Source organism: Herpailurus yagouaroundi, unplaced genomic scaffold, assembly GCF_014898765.1.
Source record: "Herpailurus yagouaroundi ecotype Mexico unplaced genomic scaffold, PumYag 150195, whole genome shotgun sequence".
NCBI lineage: Eukaryota > Metazoa > Chordata > Mammalia > Carnivora > Felidae > Herpailurus > Herpailurus yagouaroundi.
Genome location: NW_024422662.1, coordinates 29,525 through 49,058, shown reverse-complemented (window position 1 = coordinate 49,058; position 19,534 = coordinate 29,525). Strand labels below are relative to the sequence as shown.

The 19,534-nt window shown below is 40.4% G+C and overlaps 1 protein-coding gene across 2 annotated transcripts; it reads right to left on the bottom strand.

The window, feature by feature from the left end:
* Positions 1-5,971: 5,971 nt before the first annotated feature.
* On the bottom strand, positions 5,972-10,855 carry LOC121026643 (mucin-21-like). Of its 2 annotated transcripts, XM_040469439.1 has the most exons (4): positions 10,692-10,855; positions 10,476-10,599; positions 7,930-9,098; positions 5,972-7,333 (listed from the first exon to the last, which is right to left on the bottom strand). In XM_040469439.1, exons 2-4 carry the CDS (start codon positions 10,537-10,539, stop codon positions 7,145-7,147), a joined length of 1,422 nt encoding a protein of 473 aa, XP_040325373.1. In that variant the 5' UTR covers positions 10,540-10,599; positions 10,692-10,855; the 3' UTR covers positions 5,972-7,144. The 2 variants fall into 2 exon arrangements, with proteins under 2 accessions (XP_040325373.1, XP_040325374.1); XM_040469440.1 differs by having other exon boundaries at positions 7,930-9,095; positions 10,476-10,855.
* Positions 10,856-19,534: the final 8,679 nt, after the last annotated feature.

Sequence of the window (19,534 nt, the reverse complement as noted above, 5' to 3'; positions counted from 1 at the left end):
CTGCATTCGTCTCTCTCTGACATTTCACTTACCATTATGTTCTCTAGCTCCATGCATGTCATTGTAAACGGCAAGATTTCTTTCTTTTTGATGGTTGAGTAATATTCCATTGTATAAATATATCACCTCTTCTTTATCCATTCATCTCTTGGACACTTGGGCCACTTCCATAATTTGGCTATTGTAAATAATGCTGCAATAGAGATAGGGGTGTATTTATCCCTTTGAATTTGTGTTTTTGTTTTTGTTTTTGTTTTTGTTTTTTTTTTGATAAATACCCAGTAGTGAAATTACTGGATCCTAGCTCTATTTTTAACTTTTGAGGAAACACCACACTGTTTTCCAGCATGGCTTCACCAGTCTGCATTCCCACAAACAGTGCATAAGTTTTCTTTTTTCTTCACCTCTTCACCACACCTGTTGGTTTTTTTGTGTGTATTTTTTATTTTAGCCATTCTCCTAAGTATGAAGTGATATCTCATTGTAGTTTGGATTTGCATTTCCTTGATGATGAGTGATGTTGAGCATGTTTTCATGCGTCTGTTAGCCATATATATATCTTCTTTGGAGAAATGTTGATTCATGTCTTCTGCCCATTTTTAAATTGGATTATTTGTTTTTTGGGTGATGAGTTGTATGAGTTCTTTATATATTTTGGATATGTTATTTGCAAATATCTTCTCTCATTCACTAGTTGCCTTTTACTTTTGTTAATTGTTTAATTTGCTGTGCAAAAGCTTTTTATTTTGATGGAGTCCCAAGAGTTCATTTTGCTTTTGTTTTCCTTGCCTCAGTAGACATATCTAGAAAAATGTTGCTATGGCTGATATCAAAGAAATTACTGCCTGTGTTCTCTTCTAGAAATTTTATGGTTTTAGGCCTCACATTGAGGTATTTAATTCATTTTTAATTTATTTTTTTGTGTGGTGTAATAAAGTGGTCCAGTTTCATTCTTTTGCATGTAGCTGTCCAGTTTTCCTAAGTTGAAGAGACTCTTTTTCCCATTGGATATCCATTTCTCTTTTGTCGAAGATAATTGACCATATAATTGTAGGTTTATTTCTGGATTTTCTATTCTGCTCCATTGATCTATGTGTCTATTTTTGTGCTAGTACCATACTGATTTGATTACTACAGGTTTGTAGTATAACTTGAAGTCTGGAATTGTGATACCTCCAGCTTTGTTTTTCTTTTTCAAGATTGCTTTGGCTAGTTGAGGCCTTTTGTGGTCCCATACAAATTTTAAGATTGTTCTAGTTCTGTGAAAAATCCTACTGTTTTTTTCTGTGTGTGTTGTGTGTTTTTTTCTTTGTTTTTTTTTTTTAATTTTTTAATGTTTATTTATTTTTGAGAGAGAGAGAGAGGCAGACTACAAGTGGGAGAGGGGCAGAGCGAGAGGGAGACACAGGATCTGAAGCAGGCTCCAGGCTCTGAGCTGTCAGCACAGAGCCTGACACAGGCTCTCATGAACCTGTGACTCATGAACCATGAGACACTCAACCCATTGAGCTGCCCAGATGCCCCTGTTTATTTTTAGAGAGAGAGAAAGAATGGGGGAGAGGGACAGAGAGAGAGAGAGAGAGAGAGAGAGAGAGAGAGAGAGAGAGAATTTTAAGCATGTTCCATGCTCAGTGCAGAGCCTAATGTGGGGCTCTATTCCATAATTCTGGGATCATGACCTGAGCCTAAATCAAGAATCAGACACTCAATCAACTGAGCCACCCAGGTGCCCTGCTACTGGTATTTTGATAGGGACTGCATTAAATATGTAAATTGCTTTGGGTGGCATAGACATTTTAACAATGTTTGTTATTCCAATCTATAAGCATAGACTGTCTTTCCATTTCTTTTTGTTATCTTCCATTTCATCAGTTCTTTTGTATTCAGAGTACAGGTCTTTGGTTAAGTTCATTCCTAGATACTTTATTATTTTTGGTGCAGTTGTAAATGGGATTGTTTTCTTAATTTCTCTTTCTGCTGCTTCATTGTTAATGTATAGAAATGCAATAGGTTTCTGCATGCTGATTTTTTATACTGTGACTTTACTAAATTCATTTGTCAGTTCTAGTAGTTTCTTGGTGGAGTCTTTAGGGTTTTCTATATATAGTATCATGTTATCTGTCATAGTGAAAGTTTTGCTTCTTCTTTACTAATTGGGATGCCTTTCATTTCTTTTTGTTGTCCAATTGCTGTGGCTAGTACTTCCAGCACTATGTTTTTATTTTTTTTAATTAAAAAAAATTTAACATTTATTTATTTTTGAGACAGAGAGAGACAGAGCATGAGCAGGGGAGGGTCAGAGAGAGAGGGAGACACAGAATCCGAAACAGGCTCCAGGCTCTGAGCTGTCAGCCCAGAGCCCGATGCAGGGCTCGAACTCACGGACTGCGAGATCATGACCTGAGCCAAGTCGGATGCCCAACCCACTGAGCCACCCAGGCGCCCCACACTGTGTTGAATAAAAGTGGTGACAATGGACATCCTTGTCTTGTTCCTGATCCTAGGGGAAAGGCTTTCAGTTTTTCAACACTGAGTATGATGTTTGCTGTGGGTTTTTCATATATTTCATTATTACGTTGAGGTATGTTCCCTCCAAACCTACTTTGTTGAGGGGTTTTATCATGAATAGATGGATGTTGTATTTTATCAAATGTTTTTTCTGCATCTATTGAAGTGATCATATAGTTTTTTATCCTTTCTCTTATTGATGTGATGTATCATGTTGATTGATTTGCAAATATTGAATCACACTTGCATTCTGGAACTAAATCCCACTTGATTATGGTGAATCGTTTTTTAAATGTATTGTTGGATTTAGTTTGCTAGTATTTTGTTCTATGTATCTATGTTCATCAGGGATATTGGCCTGTAGTCCTCTCTTTTTGTGGTGTCTTTGTGTGGTTTTGGTATCAGGGTAACGATGGCTTCATAGAATGAATTTGGAAGTTTTCTTTCCTTTTCTATTTTTTTGGAAATAGTTTGAGATGAATAGGAATTAACTCTTATTTATTTACTTACTTATTTAAAGAATTGATGTTTATTTTTGAGGGAAAGAGAGAGAGACCGAGACAGAGGGGACAGAGGAGCTGAAGCAGGCTCTGGGCTGACAGGAGAAAGACCCATGCGGGGCTTGAATTCACAAATCATGAGCTTACGTCAGACTCACCAACTAAGCCACCCAGGTGCCCCAGAATTAACTCTTTTTTAAATATTGCTAGAATCTGCCTGTGAAACTTTCTGCTCCTGGACTTTTATTTGTTGGGAGTTTTTTGATTACTAATTCAACTATTGCTGGTAAATGGTCTGTTTAAATTTTCTATTTCTTCCTGCTTCAGTTTTGTAGTGCTACCAATACACTCATGAAGTGCATGCAACCTCATGGAATGGGTACTGTTATCACCCTCATTTTTACAGATGAGGAAACTGAGACCCAAAAGAGTTAAGGAACTTGTGCCAGGTCACTCTGAGCTCAAACCAGAAACCAAAAATACTAGTTTCACAATCCGTGTTCTTAGATGACATGCTGTAAGGCCTCTCTATGTTCCTTTCATCCTCAGATGTAACATGAATCATTTGGAAGTAAATGTGGAGTTTGTAACATCCTTTTCTTTGAAATAATATAAAATATACACCTGTGACCTAAGCAAGAAACTGGTGAATGGGGCACTTTTTCTCCTGAAAGAAAATGGTGTACAAACCTGGGAAGTATGCTTCACATATAAGTTGCTGTTTCCAAGCAAATTTTTGTCAACCTGGAATATTCTAAAACAAGCAGGTGCACAGATAAAGTGGGTTAACTTTCCATAGGGTTTTCCCTAGGTTAAATAAGGCACTTCCACCTTTATTATTTCATACTGATGCTGTCTTTGCTGTACTTTCACGAGATGCTCCGTCAAGAAGGATGCATTCTTTGACAGGGGATGGAAGAGAAAAGACTATTAAAACAGAAATTCTTATTACTCCTGCTACCTCACTCTACAATGTATCTATATGAATATAGATATATTGTATATTTAGTATATGTAACATCTTAACATATACTAAAATTGCCAGTTTGTTATACTCCATTTAGCCCATAAAAGGATTTTATATGAAGCAAGGGGCCCTACTCTGTGTATATGATCCTAAATTAGAAAAAATTTTGAGATATCCCTTTATTTGCACCCTAGAACTTTCTACACCCCAGAAAAATACACCATAATAATATGGGGGCTAGGAAAAAGAGGTGGTTAGTCATTAAGGGGGAGTTAGAAAAGTCTAACTAGCCTGATGCTCTGACCACAAAGGTCTTCTCAGACAAATCAATTTAGGCAAAAGATGATATGATAAATGATCCCTGTACAATATCCCATGCCTGCATAATATTCTTTAGAAAGTCTTTATGTACTTCCAGGGGTATGGAAGTACTCCATTTGAAGATCATTGTACTTGGGGCACATGGGTGGCTCAGTCGGTTAAGCATCTGACTCTTGATTTTGACTCATGTCATGATCTTAGCGTTCGTGAAATTGAGCCCTGCCTCAGGCTCCACGCTGTCAGTGCAGAGCCTGCTTGGGATTCTCTCTCTCCCTCTTTCTGTACCCTCCCCCCACACACACCACTACTTCAAAATAAATAAATAAACTTTAAAATTTTTTAAAAATAAAGATCTTTGTGCCAGACCAACAGTACAAAAGCATGAGATCTAGAAGGGGCAGCACTAATTCTGTCCACTTCCTAGACTCTTCTTGGGTCAAACATGCTTGGTGAGCTGTGGCTTTGTCAAGTTAAAACATGTGTAGTCCATGTAAGTGTATTCCATGATGAAAGCTGCCTGATGATGCTTCCAAACTCTACATACACACCCTATCCAGTTGCTGAGAGTAGTAAGATATTCACAGCATAACCATGTGAATTAATCACAAGCTAAATTGCTTACCATGTTTTTTTGCCTTTCCATCTTTCTCCATGTTGAAGTGTCCATCACTGAGTCATTTGTTGTCTATCTTTGGAAATCAAAATTTTTATTTCAACTATATGCCTGGTAATATTTTAATAGCTTTATTGAGATAGAACATACATACCATATAGTTCACTTGTTTAAAATAGGTAAGTCAATGATTTTTATTATATTTACAGAGCTGTAATTGGTGAGCCCTTACAACTGCAGATTCAAATCTTTCTTCTCTTTCTTCTCTGTTCATTTCCTTCTCAACCATTTATTTGTTTCTTTTTCCTTTGTTTTGAACCTTATTACTTGCATGTTAGTCTTCCTAAATCTATTCTCTAAGTGTCTTCTATTATCTGGATGGTTTTCATTTCTTTATTGTTGTGTATAATTGAGTTATTTTTCCCACTTGTTCTTCCAGGTTACTGATTTTATTCCCAACAGTGGCCAGTCTCTTTCCATTTGTCCATTACAATTTTAAACTTGAAAATCCATGTTTAGAACTTTTAATTATATAAATGGATTCCCTTGCCTGGTCTCATTTCTTTTTTCTTTCTTTCTTTATTTTTCTTTTCTTTTATTTCTCTCTCTCTTTCTTTCTTTCTTAGTTCTTTTTTTTTTCTTCAGAGGTAGAATTTAGTGATTCATCACTTACACATAACACCCAGTGCTCATCCCAAAAAGTTCCCTCTTTAATGCCCATCACCCATTTAACCAATCCCCCACCATTACTTCCCTCCATCAACCCTCACTTTACTTTCTACATCCAAGGGTCTCTTATGGTTTGTCTCCTCTGTTTTTATCTTATTTTATTTTTCCTTCCTTTCCCCTATGTTCATCTGTTTTTCTTAATTCCACATATGAGTGAAATCATATGACATTTGTCTTTCTCTGATTGCCTGATTTCACTTAGTGTTATCATTTATTTTCTATTCACAGTATGCTTTCTACAGTTCACACCAGTGGGAGGCACCTTTTCAGGGTCCTCAACCCTCCACTTCTCCTTCTGCTGGATCCCTTTACATGAAATGAGGGATCTGCTGGATCCCTTTACATGAGATGATGATATGATGAAGACGACGACAACGATGATGATGGGCCTGCATAGGGCTTAGTGTGGCCTCATTGATTAGGATGAGCTGGTTTGCTGACACTAAAGAAATCCAGTAAGTATTAGAAGGCAGAGCGGTTTCCATTACTATAAGTAGGGGTGAATCTCCCAACAAACTGCTCATTCTCTCTGAGGGCTCTGTCCCAGGTGGGAGTTCTCTCAATGCCTTGTGGATTTGGAGAGACTCAACCTTCCAAAGTAGCTCCCCTATGTCCTCCAAGACCTGTAGAAATAGGTAGGCTTCTTCCTTGCACCCATGAAAGAGATATGTGCCGCCCTTCTGGGAGAGGACTCATGAGACTATCAGGCTTTACCCCAGGTTACTCTGCCATGAGCCTCTAGAAAGGTTAGACCTTAGCCAGAAAGGATAAATCTAGAAAGTCTTTCACTTTTCTGCTTCTGAAAAGAGCACTGTGAAAGAGAAAAGTGTCAACTCGCACCTTCATTCTGAAAAGTAACCCTGGTCTAGGGCAAATTTAAATGCCGTGGAAACTACGACTTTGAGTGAACATGCCCTGCCCCACAGCACATGTAATTGCATCTCTCCACCTCATCATGCTTTGGGTTCCCTATGTGCCATGACATAATCTCTGTGTACCAGAGACCTAATACAGTGAGTCCTTAGAATCCTGGCACCTGCCCTCCCTTCTCATCTCTCCCAATTCAATTCTCCTGTCAATCTGGGTGAGGCTCAGAAACACAGGGGTCCTGCTTGGGGCAATAAAGATTAGAGAAAGGGGACAGGTAAGAATGAGGTCCCTGGATTTTGTTGTGGAGATTTTGAATGCCAGGTGGGTTCTGGCATGGGAGCTTTCTCACAGAACTGGGAAATTCAATTCAGCACTGTAGACATCCACTCATGTGCACACAGGTTCTCTTTGTCATATATTTTTGATGTGTTTATTTCTTAGCTAAATGACAACAGAATCTCCTCCTTCCACAGTCTGTTAAAATCAAGAGAGAGGGAATGTCTTCCTCAAGGCTGTCAGAGACCCAAACAAAGCTGGGAGGGGACTCCTGGGGACAAATGAAAGGACACTGAAGTCTCTGGTCTCCCAGGTCAACTTTCTCCTTGAAAAAAGTGGCACTATGGCTTCAGGGGCCACTCAGGGCCCATTGTATCTCCTTCTCATCTCCATGGCTATTGAGGATACTGGTCTCCTCCAGAACCAGTTAGGCCTCCAACTAGAGCTGTAGTGGACTCCGTGATACCCTTCAGGGTCCATGCCAAGGTTGGGGCCATGGGGACGGTAGACAGCTGTGTCAAAGACGTTTCTCAGAGACAGGGAATATCTCTAGAAAAAGAAGGATGAATCATTTCAGAATTGTATCCCCCTGTTCCAAGCTTTAACCATGGACTCCTTCTGTAATCGTCTTCCCCTACATATCATCTCTCTCACCTAGTATTCCTTCCTCTAGACTTTATTCCTTCTTTCAGCCTTCTTTTTCCACAAGTCAGTAGTTTCCCATTGCACTTTGATTGGCTCTTCCAGTTCTAACTTCTTGCCTTTTTTAAAAATTTTTTAAATGTTTATTTATTTTTTTTAGAAAAAAAGAGAGAGACAGAGTGTGAGTGGGGGGCGAGGCAGAGAGAGAGAGAGAGGGAGACACAGAATCTGAAACAGGCCTTAGGCTCTGAGCTGTCAGCACAGACCCTGATGCAGAGCTCGAACTCAAGAACCATGAGATCATGACCTGAGCTGAGTCAGTTGCTTAACGGACTGAGCCATCCAGGCACCCCTAACTTCCTACTTTTCTTTAGTAACACTCTCCTGATATTTCTTTCCTTCTTACCCACCCCACAACTTGGTGACCCTACTCTTCATATCCCACTCCCTTATGTTCCTGCTACTCCTTCCCCCAGGCACTTTCCTACATATTAGGCACTCACCACACAGAGGAAGAACCCAGCAAAGAATCCCACAGCCACTACAACAGAGACCAGAGTAATGAGGAAGATTTCCCATGGTTTCAGGGACCCACTGGGTGTCACTTCATTCACTGGAGTTGTAGCACTCGTGCCATTGGAAGTTGTGTGTGTTCCAGTTGGAGAATGTGTGCCAAAGCTTCCTGTGGTTGCACTGGATACAATGTTGGCAGCTGTGCTGGTCCCACTGGAAGTCACACTAGATCCAGTGTTGGAGGCTACACTGGTCCTGCTGGAGATCTCACTGGATCCAGGACTGGCAGCTGTGCTTATCCCACTGGAGGTTGTACTGGATCCAGTATTAGCAGGCATGCTGGTCCCACCAGAAGTTGTGCTGGATCCAGTGTTGGAGGCTATATTGGTCCCACCTGAGGCTTCACTGGATCCACTGTTAACAGGTGTACTACTCCCTCTGGAGGTTGTGCTAGATTCAGTATTGGAGGTTATGCCAGACCCACTGGAAGTCACACTGGGTCTAGTTTGTGAGGTTGTACTAGTTCTGCCAGAGGTTGTGTTGGATCCAGTGTTGACAGGTATGCTGGTCCCTACAGAGGGTGTGCTAGTTTCGGTATTGGAGGTTGTGCTGGAACTACTGTAGGTCACACTGGACTCAGTGCTGGAGGCTGTACTCGTCCCACCAGATGTTGTGATGGATCCAGTGTTGACAGGTGTGCTGGTCCCTCCAGATGTTGTGCTAGATTCAGTATTGGAGGTTGTGTTGGAACCACTGGAGGTCACACTGGATTCAGTGTTGGAAGCTGTACTGGTCCCATCAGATGTTGTGCTGGATCCAGTATTGACAGCTATGCTGGTCCCTCCAGAGGTTGTGCTGGATCTAGTACTGGAGGCTATATTGGTTCCACTAGAAGTCACACTAGATCCAGTGTTGAAGACTATACTGGTCCCACCAGATGTTGTGCTCGATCCAGTATTAGCGACTGTGCTGTTCCCTCCAGAGGTTGTGCTGGATACAGTACTAGAGGCTATACTTGTTCCACTAGAAATCACACTAGATCCAGTGTTGGAGATTGTACTGGTTCCACCAGAGGCTGTGCTGGATTTAGTGCTGGAGGTTATACTGGTCCCACCAGAAGTTGTGCCTGATGTGCTAAACGCACTGGGTGTTACGCCTGCTGATAATAATAAATGATGACAAACATATACATTGAGCATAAATACTTTCTGTTCAATGCTTGGTTAAATTCATTACATGGATAATTCTCTTTGATGCTCACTAACAGCCCTATGAACTAGATACTATTGTTATCAACAGCTAAGAAGAAGAAATTGAGGCTTAGAAATGTTGACATTTGCTCATGTTTATACAGAGTAGTAGAGCAGGAATTTGTACCCAGGCTATTGGATCTGCACTTTCAGCCACAATGCTAAATTGCCCTCCCCACCCATCCCCAACACCAAGATTACATAACCTAGTTTCACTGGCAGTAAGCTTATTCCATATGCTGCTATATAAGATCCAATACAGATAAGAAGTATTATAAAGGAATTGCAAAAGCCAGGTGAAACTAGTATATATTAATTCATTTAAAATAGTATTGCTCCTTTCCTAGAAAATATTTTTTAGTGTTATTCAGAAAATATCTACATCAAAATTGTCTGAGTAGCTTGTTAATAATAAAGATTCCTAGGCATACCACTCCAGATTAAATGAATCAGAGTTTGAGATGGGACCTTTCAATGAGGGGCTGGGTGATTCCATATGCATTAAATTTCCAGGGATTCCTGATCTCTATACCAGAGGCTGGAGAAAAATATGTTATATGTAGTTTAAACATATAAGATCTCCCAGGATTAATGGCTATAATGTATAGCACATCTTTTCAACCTTGGGTAAACTGACTGAGTTAAAGTTGTATCTATTTATTTCCACTCACAACACTGAAGGACAAAGATACACAACCTCTTCCAGATAACCAAAATTAATCTGTGACTCATTTACCACTAACTGGAACATGGGTACCTATCACCTCATTCCACACATGTGTATTTTTTCCTCAGGTTTATTTGAACTAACATAGGATTAGACTTTTATGGGGGAAGCCCCTCCCCCATATCAGCAATATGGTACAAATTGGGGTTAAGATCAGAATCTTGAGTAAAACTTAAAAGAAACTGAGATGACCAAGACTAGGAATGACACAACAGTTAACTCTTCCTGTTCTTAGTATTTAACTCCCCAGCCACCCACAGATTACCATTTTATAAATGCAGAAGTGGAGGCACAGAGAAGTTAAATGACTCACCCAAAGTACACAGGTAACATTGGAGCCATGATCTACACACAGGTAATCTGAGACCAGGGTCTACAGTTTTAATCCCTGGGTTCTAACTGCCTCCTGGGTGATACCTAATTATATTGAAGTGATTGGGGTAAAACAATTGATCCTCATTCTATGGAAGAGAACCAGAGCTAGTCCTAGCAGTGGTCAGCATCTCCCAAAACACCTAAAAGGTTCTCAGATCACCCAGTTTTAAAAGAAATCACTTACCAGTTTCTAAAAGTAGGAGATGCAATAGTAGCCAACACTTAAGGATAATGTGTCCTTTGTACATCTTGATCTGTCTTGTTGTGGTTGGAAGGTAAGATACCCAAATCCCAGTTGTGGCCAAGATCTAGAAGGCAAAGAACAGGATTCTTGAGAAAGGAGAGTTCAAGGTGAAGAGGTAAAAGCTAGAGTTTCCAGAAACTTGGGTCTCTTAAGTACTTGTTCTTTGGAAGAACTTTGAGCCTAGTGGGCAGAAGACTGGATGCTTGGGTTCCTTAAGCTTCTTCCATGCAATGTTCTTGCCTCTTTCTTTATTGTGGATGAGCTTCAAGGACCTTTATAGTTTCATATGTGTTGGGGAGGAGTAGGAAAGATGACTTATTCCTCTGCCAACTGTGAGAAATTAAACAATACTGAGCCTGAGAAGGAATAGACTAGGGGTCAAGAGGAAGGTGAGAAAGGAGAATGACATGATCACACTAGGCAGGGCACTGGACTGGCTGGGTCATAGCAGGAAGTAGACTAATATAAAGTGATTAAGTTTGTCAGAGTGGAAGGGACCTACCCTCTAAGGCAGAGATGGGGCCAGAAACCTGTTCTACTGCAAGACTTTGTTTCCTGGCCAAGAAGTTCTGTGTGTCTGCTTTGGCAAGGAAATAGCCCTAATGAAGTGAGTTAAGGGGGTGGTACCCCAAATTTCTGAATCAAATGGAAATATGAGACTCAAATATGAGACCTAGCAGGAACTAGGTATCTGGGCTTCTGGGTTAAAAACAGAAGACAGATGGAGCATTACTGGGTATGCAGTAAGCACTCAACTGTGCACACTGAATGAACAGGGAAAGAGAGATCCAGGGGCTGATGAAGCCATATTTGGGGTCTCTGGAGCATTAAGGCTGAGGGCATGAAGAGTGTAAAATGTGCAGAACAAGCCCCTCATCAGGCTCATAGCAGGTGAAGGGGTGGTATAATTTCCCTCTCTGATCCTCCACCATAGAAGTTCCCCTCTTGTTTGTTTTCAGAGGAATCTGTAGGATTTTCTCTGCCCTGGAATCCTTCAGATGTTCCTTCTCCTTAGCCTAATGAAGTATCTCTCAGTAGGATATACCACAAACACCAATTAGGAGACTTCAAGTCTGTTGAGGGAGTGAGATATATAGTCCAAATTCTCTAGAAACTTCATATTGGTCTGAACACAGATGTAACAGCAAAGGACACACAGTCCCCTAAATGAATAGGACTGAACAGACCCAAATAAGCAGAGAGTTTTGGGGGTTCATGGGAAAGGCATCTTGTGGCCAAGGTGAAGGAGATGGATTGATGGGAGTTTCAGCGCACAGTCTGTGTGACCAAGTCAGCTGTCTTCATTCCCATTTTATTTTATTTTTATTTTTATTTTTAAAAATAAAGAGAATGAGCAGGGGAGGGGCAAATAAAGAGGGAGATGCAGAACCTGAAGCAGGCTCCAGGTTCTGAGCTGTCATCACAGAGTACGTTGTGGGGCTCAAACCCACGAACCATGAGATCATGACCTAAGCCAAATTTGGACGCTTAACTGACTGAGCCACCCAGGCACCCTTCATTCCCATTAATGAGAAACTTTGTGGAAGAAGCAACATCTCAGTTTATTTGTAGGTGAACAAATATCCCTGACACATAAGACCTGTTTGAAAGAAGCAGGAAGTGGCTGAAGATGTGAAGGAGTGAGTCAAGAGGGGACAAAGTGGGCTGGAAAAGGCTGATGCAGATCAACCTAGCAGCTGGGATGGGCAGTTCCTGAGGCTGAAGTGTGAGGAATTGCTCAATAACAGGGAAGGCTTTAGACACCTAGCAATCCCATAATCCCATTCTATGGCTGAGAGGCCAATAGCACTCTAAGAATTCCTTTTCTTTCCCCTCTAGACTTATTTGGAGGCAAAGGTCCTGAATTCAAGTCCAGATTCCACCCCTTAGACATAATCCTAAAATTTTTTTGCATGCATACTTATCAGAATATATATATAATTAGTGTCTTTAGTCTCTTTCAAAACAATAGAAGAATCTTGGAATTCTATTACCCAGTTCCCAACTCATATCCTAATGTTACCAAGTCTTTTAGATCTGTCTTAATTTTTAACTTCATCAGAGATTATTGTTTACACACCTCCAGCCAAACATAGTCATACATCTAAAGTAAGCTGAAAGAGAGACTGGAGAATATAGTGACTAGCAGAGTGGGCTTGTGATCAACTAAAACTTGAGAATATTATCATTAAAGATGGAGAATGAATATTAGTGGACAACCATAAAGCCATGACATACATTTAAACCTACCTACTTTATTTTTATTTATTTATTTTATATAGTTTCTGTATCCCTGGAGCTTTCATTCTGTTTTGTTTGTTTTGTTTTTTTAATATAATTTATTGTCAAACTGGCTTGCATTCAACACCCAATGCTCATCCCAAGTGCCCTCCTCAATGCCCATCACCCACTTTCCCTTCTCCCCACTCCCCCATCAACCTTCAGTTTGTTCTCTGTATTTAAGAGTCTCTTATGGTTTGCCTCTCTCCCTGTTTGTAACTATTTTCTCCCCCTTTCTTCCCCCATGGTCTTCTGTTAAGTTTCTCAAGATCCACATATGAGTGAAAACATATGATATCTGTCTTTCTCTGACTGACTTATTGTACTTAGCATAATACCCTCCAGTTTCATCCATGTTGCTGCAAATGGCATGATTTCATTCTTTTTCATTGCCAGGTAATATTTCATTTATATATAAACCACATCTTCTTTATTCATTCATCAGTTGATGGACATTTAGGCTCTTTCCACAACTTGGCTATTGTTGAAAGTGCTGCTATAAACATTGGGGTACATGTGCCCCTGTGCATCAGCATTCCTGTATCCCTTGGGTAAATTCCTAGCAGTGCTATTGCTGGGTCATAAGGCAGCTCTATTTTTAATTTTTTGAGGAACCTCCACACCGTTTTCCAGAGTGACTGCACCAGTTTGTGTTCCCACCAACAGTGCAAGAGGGTTCCCATTTGTCCACATCCTTGCCAGCATCTATAGTTTCCTGATTTGTTCATTTTAGCCATTCTGACCAGTGTGAATAAACCTACTAGCTTTATATTCTGTATTTATGAATTCTAATACCTTTAGTTTTTGTGGATCTGATCTTGCTGTCTATTTTGTGTTGTTTCTTGCTGGCTTTCACTGATGGTTTCTGACATCATTGTACTTGAGATTTATGACTGAATTTGTTTTTCTTGCAAAGGTATCTGTAGAAGTACTTTGAAGCCTAAGATGAGGGCTTGACCTTCCATAGAGAATTTGCATGTTTTGGCCAAATTAAATTATAGGCTTCAAGTCTTTTGAATAACCCATGATTTGGAACTACAAGCCATGTAAAGTATGTGGTTACAAGTTATTTCTCCAGAGATACTTCCCCCATGCCAAGTTTAGAGATAGGCAATTTTGTTTGCATTTCCTGAGAGGAAGAGTGGGTTTATTTTTAGCTTACACTCCCTGAAGGTTGCAGGCTTATGTGAGGGTCTACTGTGAGAGTCCTCACCTGGGCTAGTCAGTCGGACTGTGGCTGTGCTACCAGAAAAGTTCACTGGGTTTGGCTAACGTTGGCTTCAGTGCTCCTCTTACCTTCTTGGGCTCCTACCTTAGCTTAGCCTTTAATTCTAGCATTCCTTACTTTCCCGCCAACTCACTGGTTCATTTAAGATGATTTTTAGTCCACCATTTTAAGTTCTTCAAGGTATTTTAAGTCAACACACTTAGTCCATTACAGAAACAGAAATTTAAGTTCTCACTGGATTTTTTTTTGAGAAATAAATGATAGTGTATTTAAAGGCACTAGGATGGTGTTTGGCACATAGTAAGCATGAAATTATAAAGGACAGAGGGAAAACAAAAAAGAAAACATAAAAACATATATGTAGTAGCCAGCGTATTTTAGGATTTTAATTTGTAGCACATCCCAGTGATTTTCTCCTTACTTGTCACATGGCATTTGGAAGAGACAAAGAAGTAGAAAAGAAGAATCTTCCCAAAGATGAAGGAGACCTGGAAAATAATAGGTGGCTCTAAGATGGTTTCTGTCACCTAGTTTTCATGATGTTGAAGCTACAAATCTAGACAGATATTAACTACACTTATTGTGGTGATCATCTCTCAACGTATACAAATATCAGATCATTATTTTGTACACCTGAAACCACTATCATGTTCTATGTCAATTATACCTCAACTAAGAAAGAAAGAAAAAGAAAGAGAGAGGGAAGAAAGAAAGAAAGAAAGAGGGAGGGAGGAAAGAAGGGAGGGAGGGAGGGAGAAAGAGAGAGAGTTGGGGGGCCTGCGTGCCTCAGTTAAGTGTCTGACTTGATTTCGGCTCAGGTCATGATCTCAAAGTGGATAGATCAAGCCTGGAGTTAGGCTTTGCACTGGGCCTGGAGCCTGCTTAAGAGTCTCTCTCCTTCTCCCTCTCTCTCTACCCCTCCTCTGACTCACACTCACTCTGTCTCTAAAATAAAATTAAAAAGGAAGGAAGGAAGGACATCAGTTCAGTGAAGATCAGGCTGCTAGCAGGTGCTTGCAGAATGCCTCTTGTGCCATGAGGGAGGGGGAAAAAAAGGTTAGAGACGGAGGGAGCCAAAACATAAGAGACTCTTAAAAACCGAGAACAAACTGAGGGTTGATGGGGGATGGGAGGGAGTGGAGGGTGGGTGATGGGCATTGAGGAAGGCACCTGTTGGGATGAGCACTGGGTGTTATATGGAAAACAATTTGACAATAAATTTCATATTAAAAAAAAAAAAGAATGCCTCTTGTGTACCTTTCACCAGTCAACTCCATGGTCGGGATTCAACCCTGGTATAGAGAGTGACTTCCCACTGCTTTTGGAATCTGCCTCTGCAACCAGCCACAAAAACCATTTCCACAGCTGGAGTCAATGACACAAGATCAACTGACATAGTTTTACCAAGATATCCTCGATATGATCTCATTTTTCAATGAAGGAGAGGTCTCTGGTGTGAAAACCTTGCTTTCAGCATCTAGTATGATAGGTGTTTTTATTTTTTTTTCTTTTTTTTTTTTTTTTGGTGGAAGTCTTAGAAATTAACTCAACAGTAGGTTTTAACCTGTGTTGTTTCTGTCCTCTTAGGCTGCTGGTTTAAGCATACAATGAAAGGACTGCCATTTTCCTCTGAGACATATTGCTATTAGTGTTTTTTAAATTTTTGCTTTTATTACAAAATGATTCAATAGATTTACCTTCCTCCGACTTAGAAAAAACAAAAACAAAAACAAATGAAGAATGCCATGCGATTACAAATCCTCTGGGGAGATTTTTCACCCCTGCCCCTCTACTCAATGTTCAATTTCAAGGTAGACATTCTTCTCAGTCCCCAGTGTGCACCATGGGCAAGGTCCTTTTATTCTAGTTTAACCATATTCTAGCCTTTAACCATTAATATCTCAGCTTTATTTAGGGTCTCCTATTAGACTCCACTCTTTGTTCAGGCCTTGGACTTTGTCTCCTGTACCCTACCTGCTAAGAAGCTGTGAGAAGATAAATTTATGTTAACCAGATTTGGCAGATACCCTCAATGCAAAGGCTGGTTCAGAGCTCTCTTTGAGCCTCTGTCAGTCTCTGCTTTCTCCCCATTGTTGATCTAAATACTACCATCTACCTAATTGATAGAGCTACAAATATTTTTTTCTATATTAACTGGCAATTTTTGTTGCTTTTGTTAAGAGGAGTGGTTAACATACTTTATTCACTATATTCCCAGAAAAGTGGAAGTTTTCAAAAGATTGTTTTGAGATTACAAATTTCACAATCATATATGATAATGCATTTAAAGTCAGTACAATGCTTAGCACGTAGTAAGCACTCAGTAACAAAGGAGAAAGGGGGAAAGAATGTCCAAACAGCAAACAACTGATCTGGTTACCACAAATATTATGAGGTTTTTTTTTTTTAATGTTTGTTTTTGAGAGAGCATGAGTGGGGAGGGGCAGAGAGAGATGTAGGGGAGAAAGAGACTCCCAAGCAGGCTTCATGCTGTCATCATGGTGCCCGAAATGGGACTCAATCCCAGGAACTGTGAGATCATGACCTGAGCTGAAATAGACACTTTCATTTAGCATAATACCCTCCAGTTCCATCCACGTAGTTATGCTAAGTGAAATTAGTCAGTCAGAGAGAGACACAAATAATATGACTTCACTCATATGAGGACTTTAAGACACAAAACAGATGAACATAAGTGAAGGAAAACAAAAATAATATAAAAACAGGGAGGGGGACAAAACAGAAGAGACTCATAAATATGGAGAACAAACTGAGGGTTACTGGAGGGGTTGTGGGAGGGGGGTTGGGCTAAATGGGTAAGGGGCATTAAGGGATCTATTCTTGAAATCATTGTTGCACTATATGCTAATTTGGATGTAAATTTTAAAAAATAAAAAATAAAATTAAAAAAAAGACGTTTAACCAACTGAGCCACGCAGGTGCCTCGAGGTTTTGTTTTGTTTTGTTTTGTTTTGTTTTGTTTTGTTTTGTTTTTTTAAGCCGTAATAATACTATTCTTTCTCTTACTGGTTGCATTGCATCCCAAGGAAACAAAAGTAGAAATCCAAAGCTGAAAGCACATAGATTATTATCACTTGCTCATCAGGAGATCAAAGAGAAATTGTTCTGAGATTGTGACCTCCTAAGAGTTTCTGAACTATGGTTAAGCCCAGGGAATATTTTCACTTGAGCTCACATGTAAACTTCAGAAAGCTGCAGGTCTCCTCTAGAATCTTTCTCTATTTTTCTGGCTGGCCTGTTGGTTAAGCTCTTTGTGATCTTTTCTCTGGTTCTTTTTCTTGACCTTGCTCATGACCATCTCAAAGGCCAATTTCCTGAAGACTTTTTGGAAATACGTCCTGACCCATTTTATCGTCACTGCCTTCTTTTTCATGATTGCTTTTTTCCCCAATATTTTCTTTCCTAGAATATCTTCCATTGTTCAGTCTTTGTCCATACTCCCCTTGTCATCCATGGCTTCCTTGTCTTCCTCCTCTGTGATCCATTTCATGGCTCTTGTTATGGCTTCCTCCATGTCCATGACTTCTGCCGTGATTCATGACATAACCACTGTCATAGGTGTGGCTCAATTCATGGTCCACATCATGGCCCACTCCATGTCCAAATCCATGTTCTCCCCCATGAACCAGTTTATTTTCCCAATTATGGAACATCCCAGAGCTCAGTCCTGAGTCCAGGTCTGGACCAAGGCCAATTCTGTAATTATGGAGGTATTAAATGCCTCTCTTTATCAGAGGAAAAGAAAAGTCCTTCTAAAAGAGAAAAAACATATATTACTAGAATTAAATATTTTCCTTTGATATAACTAAACCTTCTTAGATTGTAAAAAATCACAAATTTTAACTTTCTGTCTGTTTTCTCTCTTATGCTTTTTTTTGTAGGTGTGATATTGCTGGTTCTCTTCTTATTGTTTATTTACTCACTCTTCTGAGAAAACAGCCTTCCAATTATTGCACTTACATAGTCTGTATGTAAATGTTATGACCTTGCCCTGTACTTTGGTAAGGTTATATGCCACTAAATTCTCAAGACAAGGGTAAATCCACATCCTGTACCTAGGCAGTAGAGTCTCCCAGAAATAGGGAGTCTTTTGTTGTGCTAATCAACAAAGAAATTTGCATGTCTATGAGGACAGGAAAAGAAGAAATGAAAGTTCATAAAATAAGGATTAGAATAGTATTTACTTTGGGTTGGGCAGGTACTGGGTTGACTGGCAGGACACACACAGAAAACTATTCAAATGATAGAAATGTTCTATATTTTGAACTTTATAAGGGTGTGTGCACATGTTTAAATTAATCAGATTGTACATTTGAAATGTGTGGACTTCTTGTAAATAATACTTCAGTTTTAAAAAAAGATAAGGGAGGGAGGAGCCAAGATGGCAGAACAGCATGGAAGTTTTTTGTGTGTCTTGCGTCCTTGAAATACAGCCAGAAAACACTAAACCATCCTGCACATCTAGAAAACTGATCTGAGGATTAACACAACAATCTGCACAACCTGAACCACAGAATTCAGCAGGTACAAGGCATGGAGAGGTGAACATGGGGAGAGAGACGCCACGGAGGGCAGGGAGCCACTTTTGCATGCAGAGAGAGGACGGAGAGGGGGGAGAATATGGGAAAAGCACCCCTCCCCAAAAGCAGCTGGAGAGAAAGTGGAAACAGCGACAAGGAATGAACTAAAAAGGGGGAAAGGAGAAAGGACCAAGAAGAAAGGAGAGGGTTTAAATTCCATTAAGACTATAAAAGGGAGAGCGCAGAGTCTGAAACTCCACAGCTCGATACCTGCTGGTGCTCTGGTGGGAAGGGTGAATCCCCAGGAGCAGAGTGGGGTCCAGGAGATTCTTTGACCACACGGGGAGAAGCAGTTCCACTGTTGGAAGGATGTTTGGTAGAAGTTATGAAGCCACCTGGTCCCAGCAGACCCCAGAGAACAACCACATTCATTGGTGCTGGAACAAGGTCATTAAGGGTGAAGTCTAGTGCCAGATGTGTGTTGTGATTTTCCATAATCCCTGAAATGCTGCTGCTACACTATCTCGCAAACTTTTTCTGGGGCGGGTTGGCACCTGGCTGCAGTCTCTGGGCATCGGCAGCAGCACAGTCCTGTGAACATTCCTGGATGCAGCCAGCACCCAGCCATCACTCAGGGATACCCTCCACAGAGGGGCAGAATGGCTCAAAGTTGCAGTCCCTCAGAAGTAAGGGGTCAGGAAAAACAGCCACATCTGAGACAAAACTCAGGAGGGAGGTGCTGCCTGGAGCTTGGTCATGGACTGTGTAAAAGCGGGGAGTGGATAGAAGCTGAAGACAAAGGACAGGTGCACAATTGCTAATCAGGGAGAACAGAGTTCCAATACTAGAGACTGAGTAGCTGGGTGACGCCATTTTCACCACTCCTGCACATGTGCATACACACCCACAAGCACCACAAGAATCCACCCCAGTAAGCTAAGCAGCACCAT

Excerpts from the sequence above, each read along its gene's own strand:
- LOC121026643 (XM_040469439.1), bottom strand. The coding sequence starts at position 10,539 with ATGTACAAAGGACACATTATCCTTAAGTGTTGGCTACTATTGCATCTC. Across the intron at positions 9,099-10,475 it reads TCTCCTACTTTTAGAAACTG|CAGGCGTAACACCCAGTGCG; the intron begins GTAAGTGATTTC and ends TATTATTATCAG. Across the intron at positions 7,334-7,929 it reads CTGGGTTCTTCCTCTGTGTG|AGATATTCCCTGTCTCTGAG; the intron begins GTGAGTGCCTAA and ends TTCTTTTTCTAG.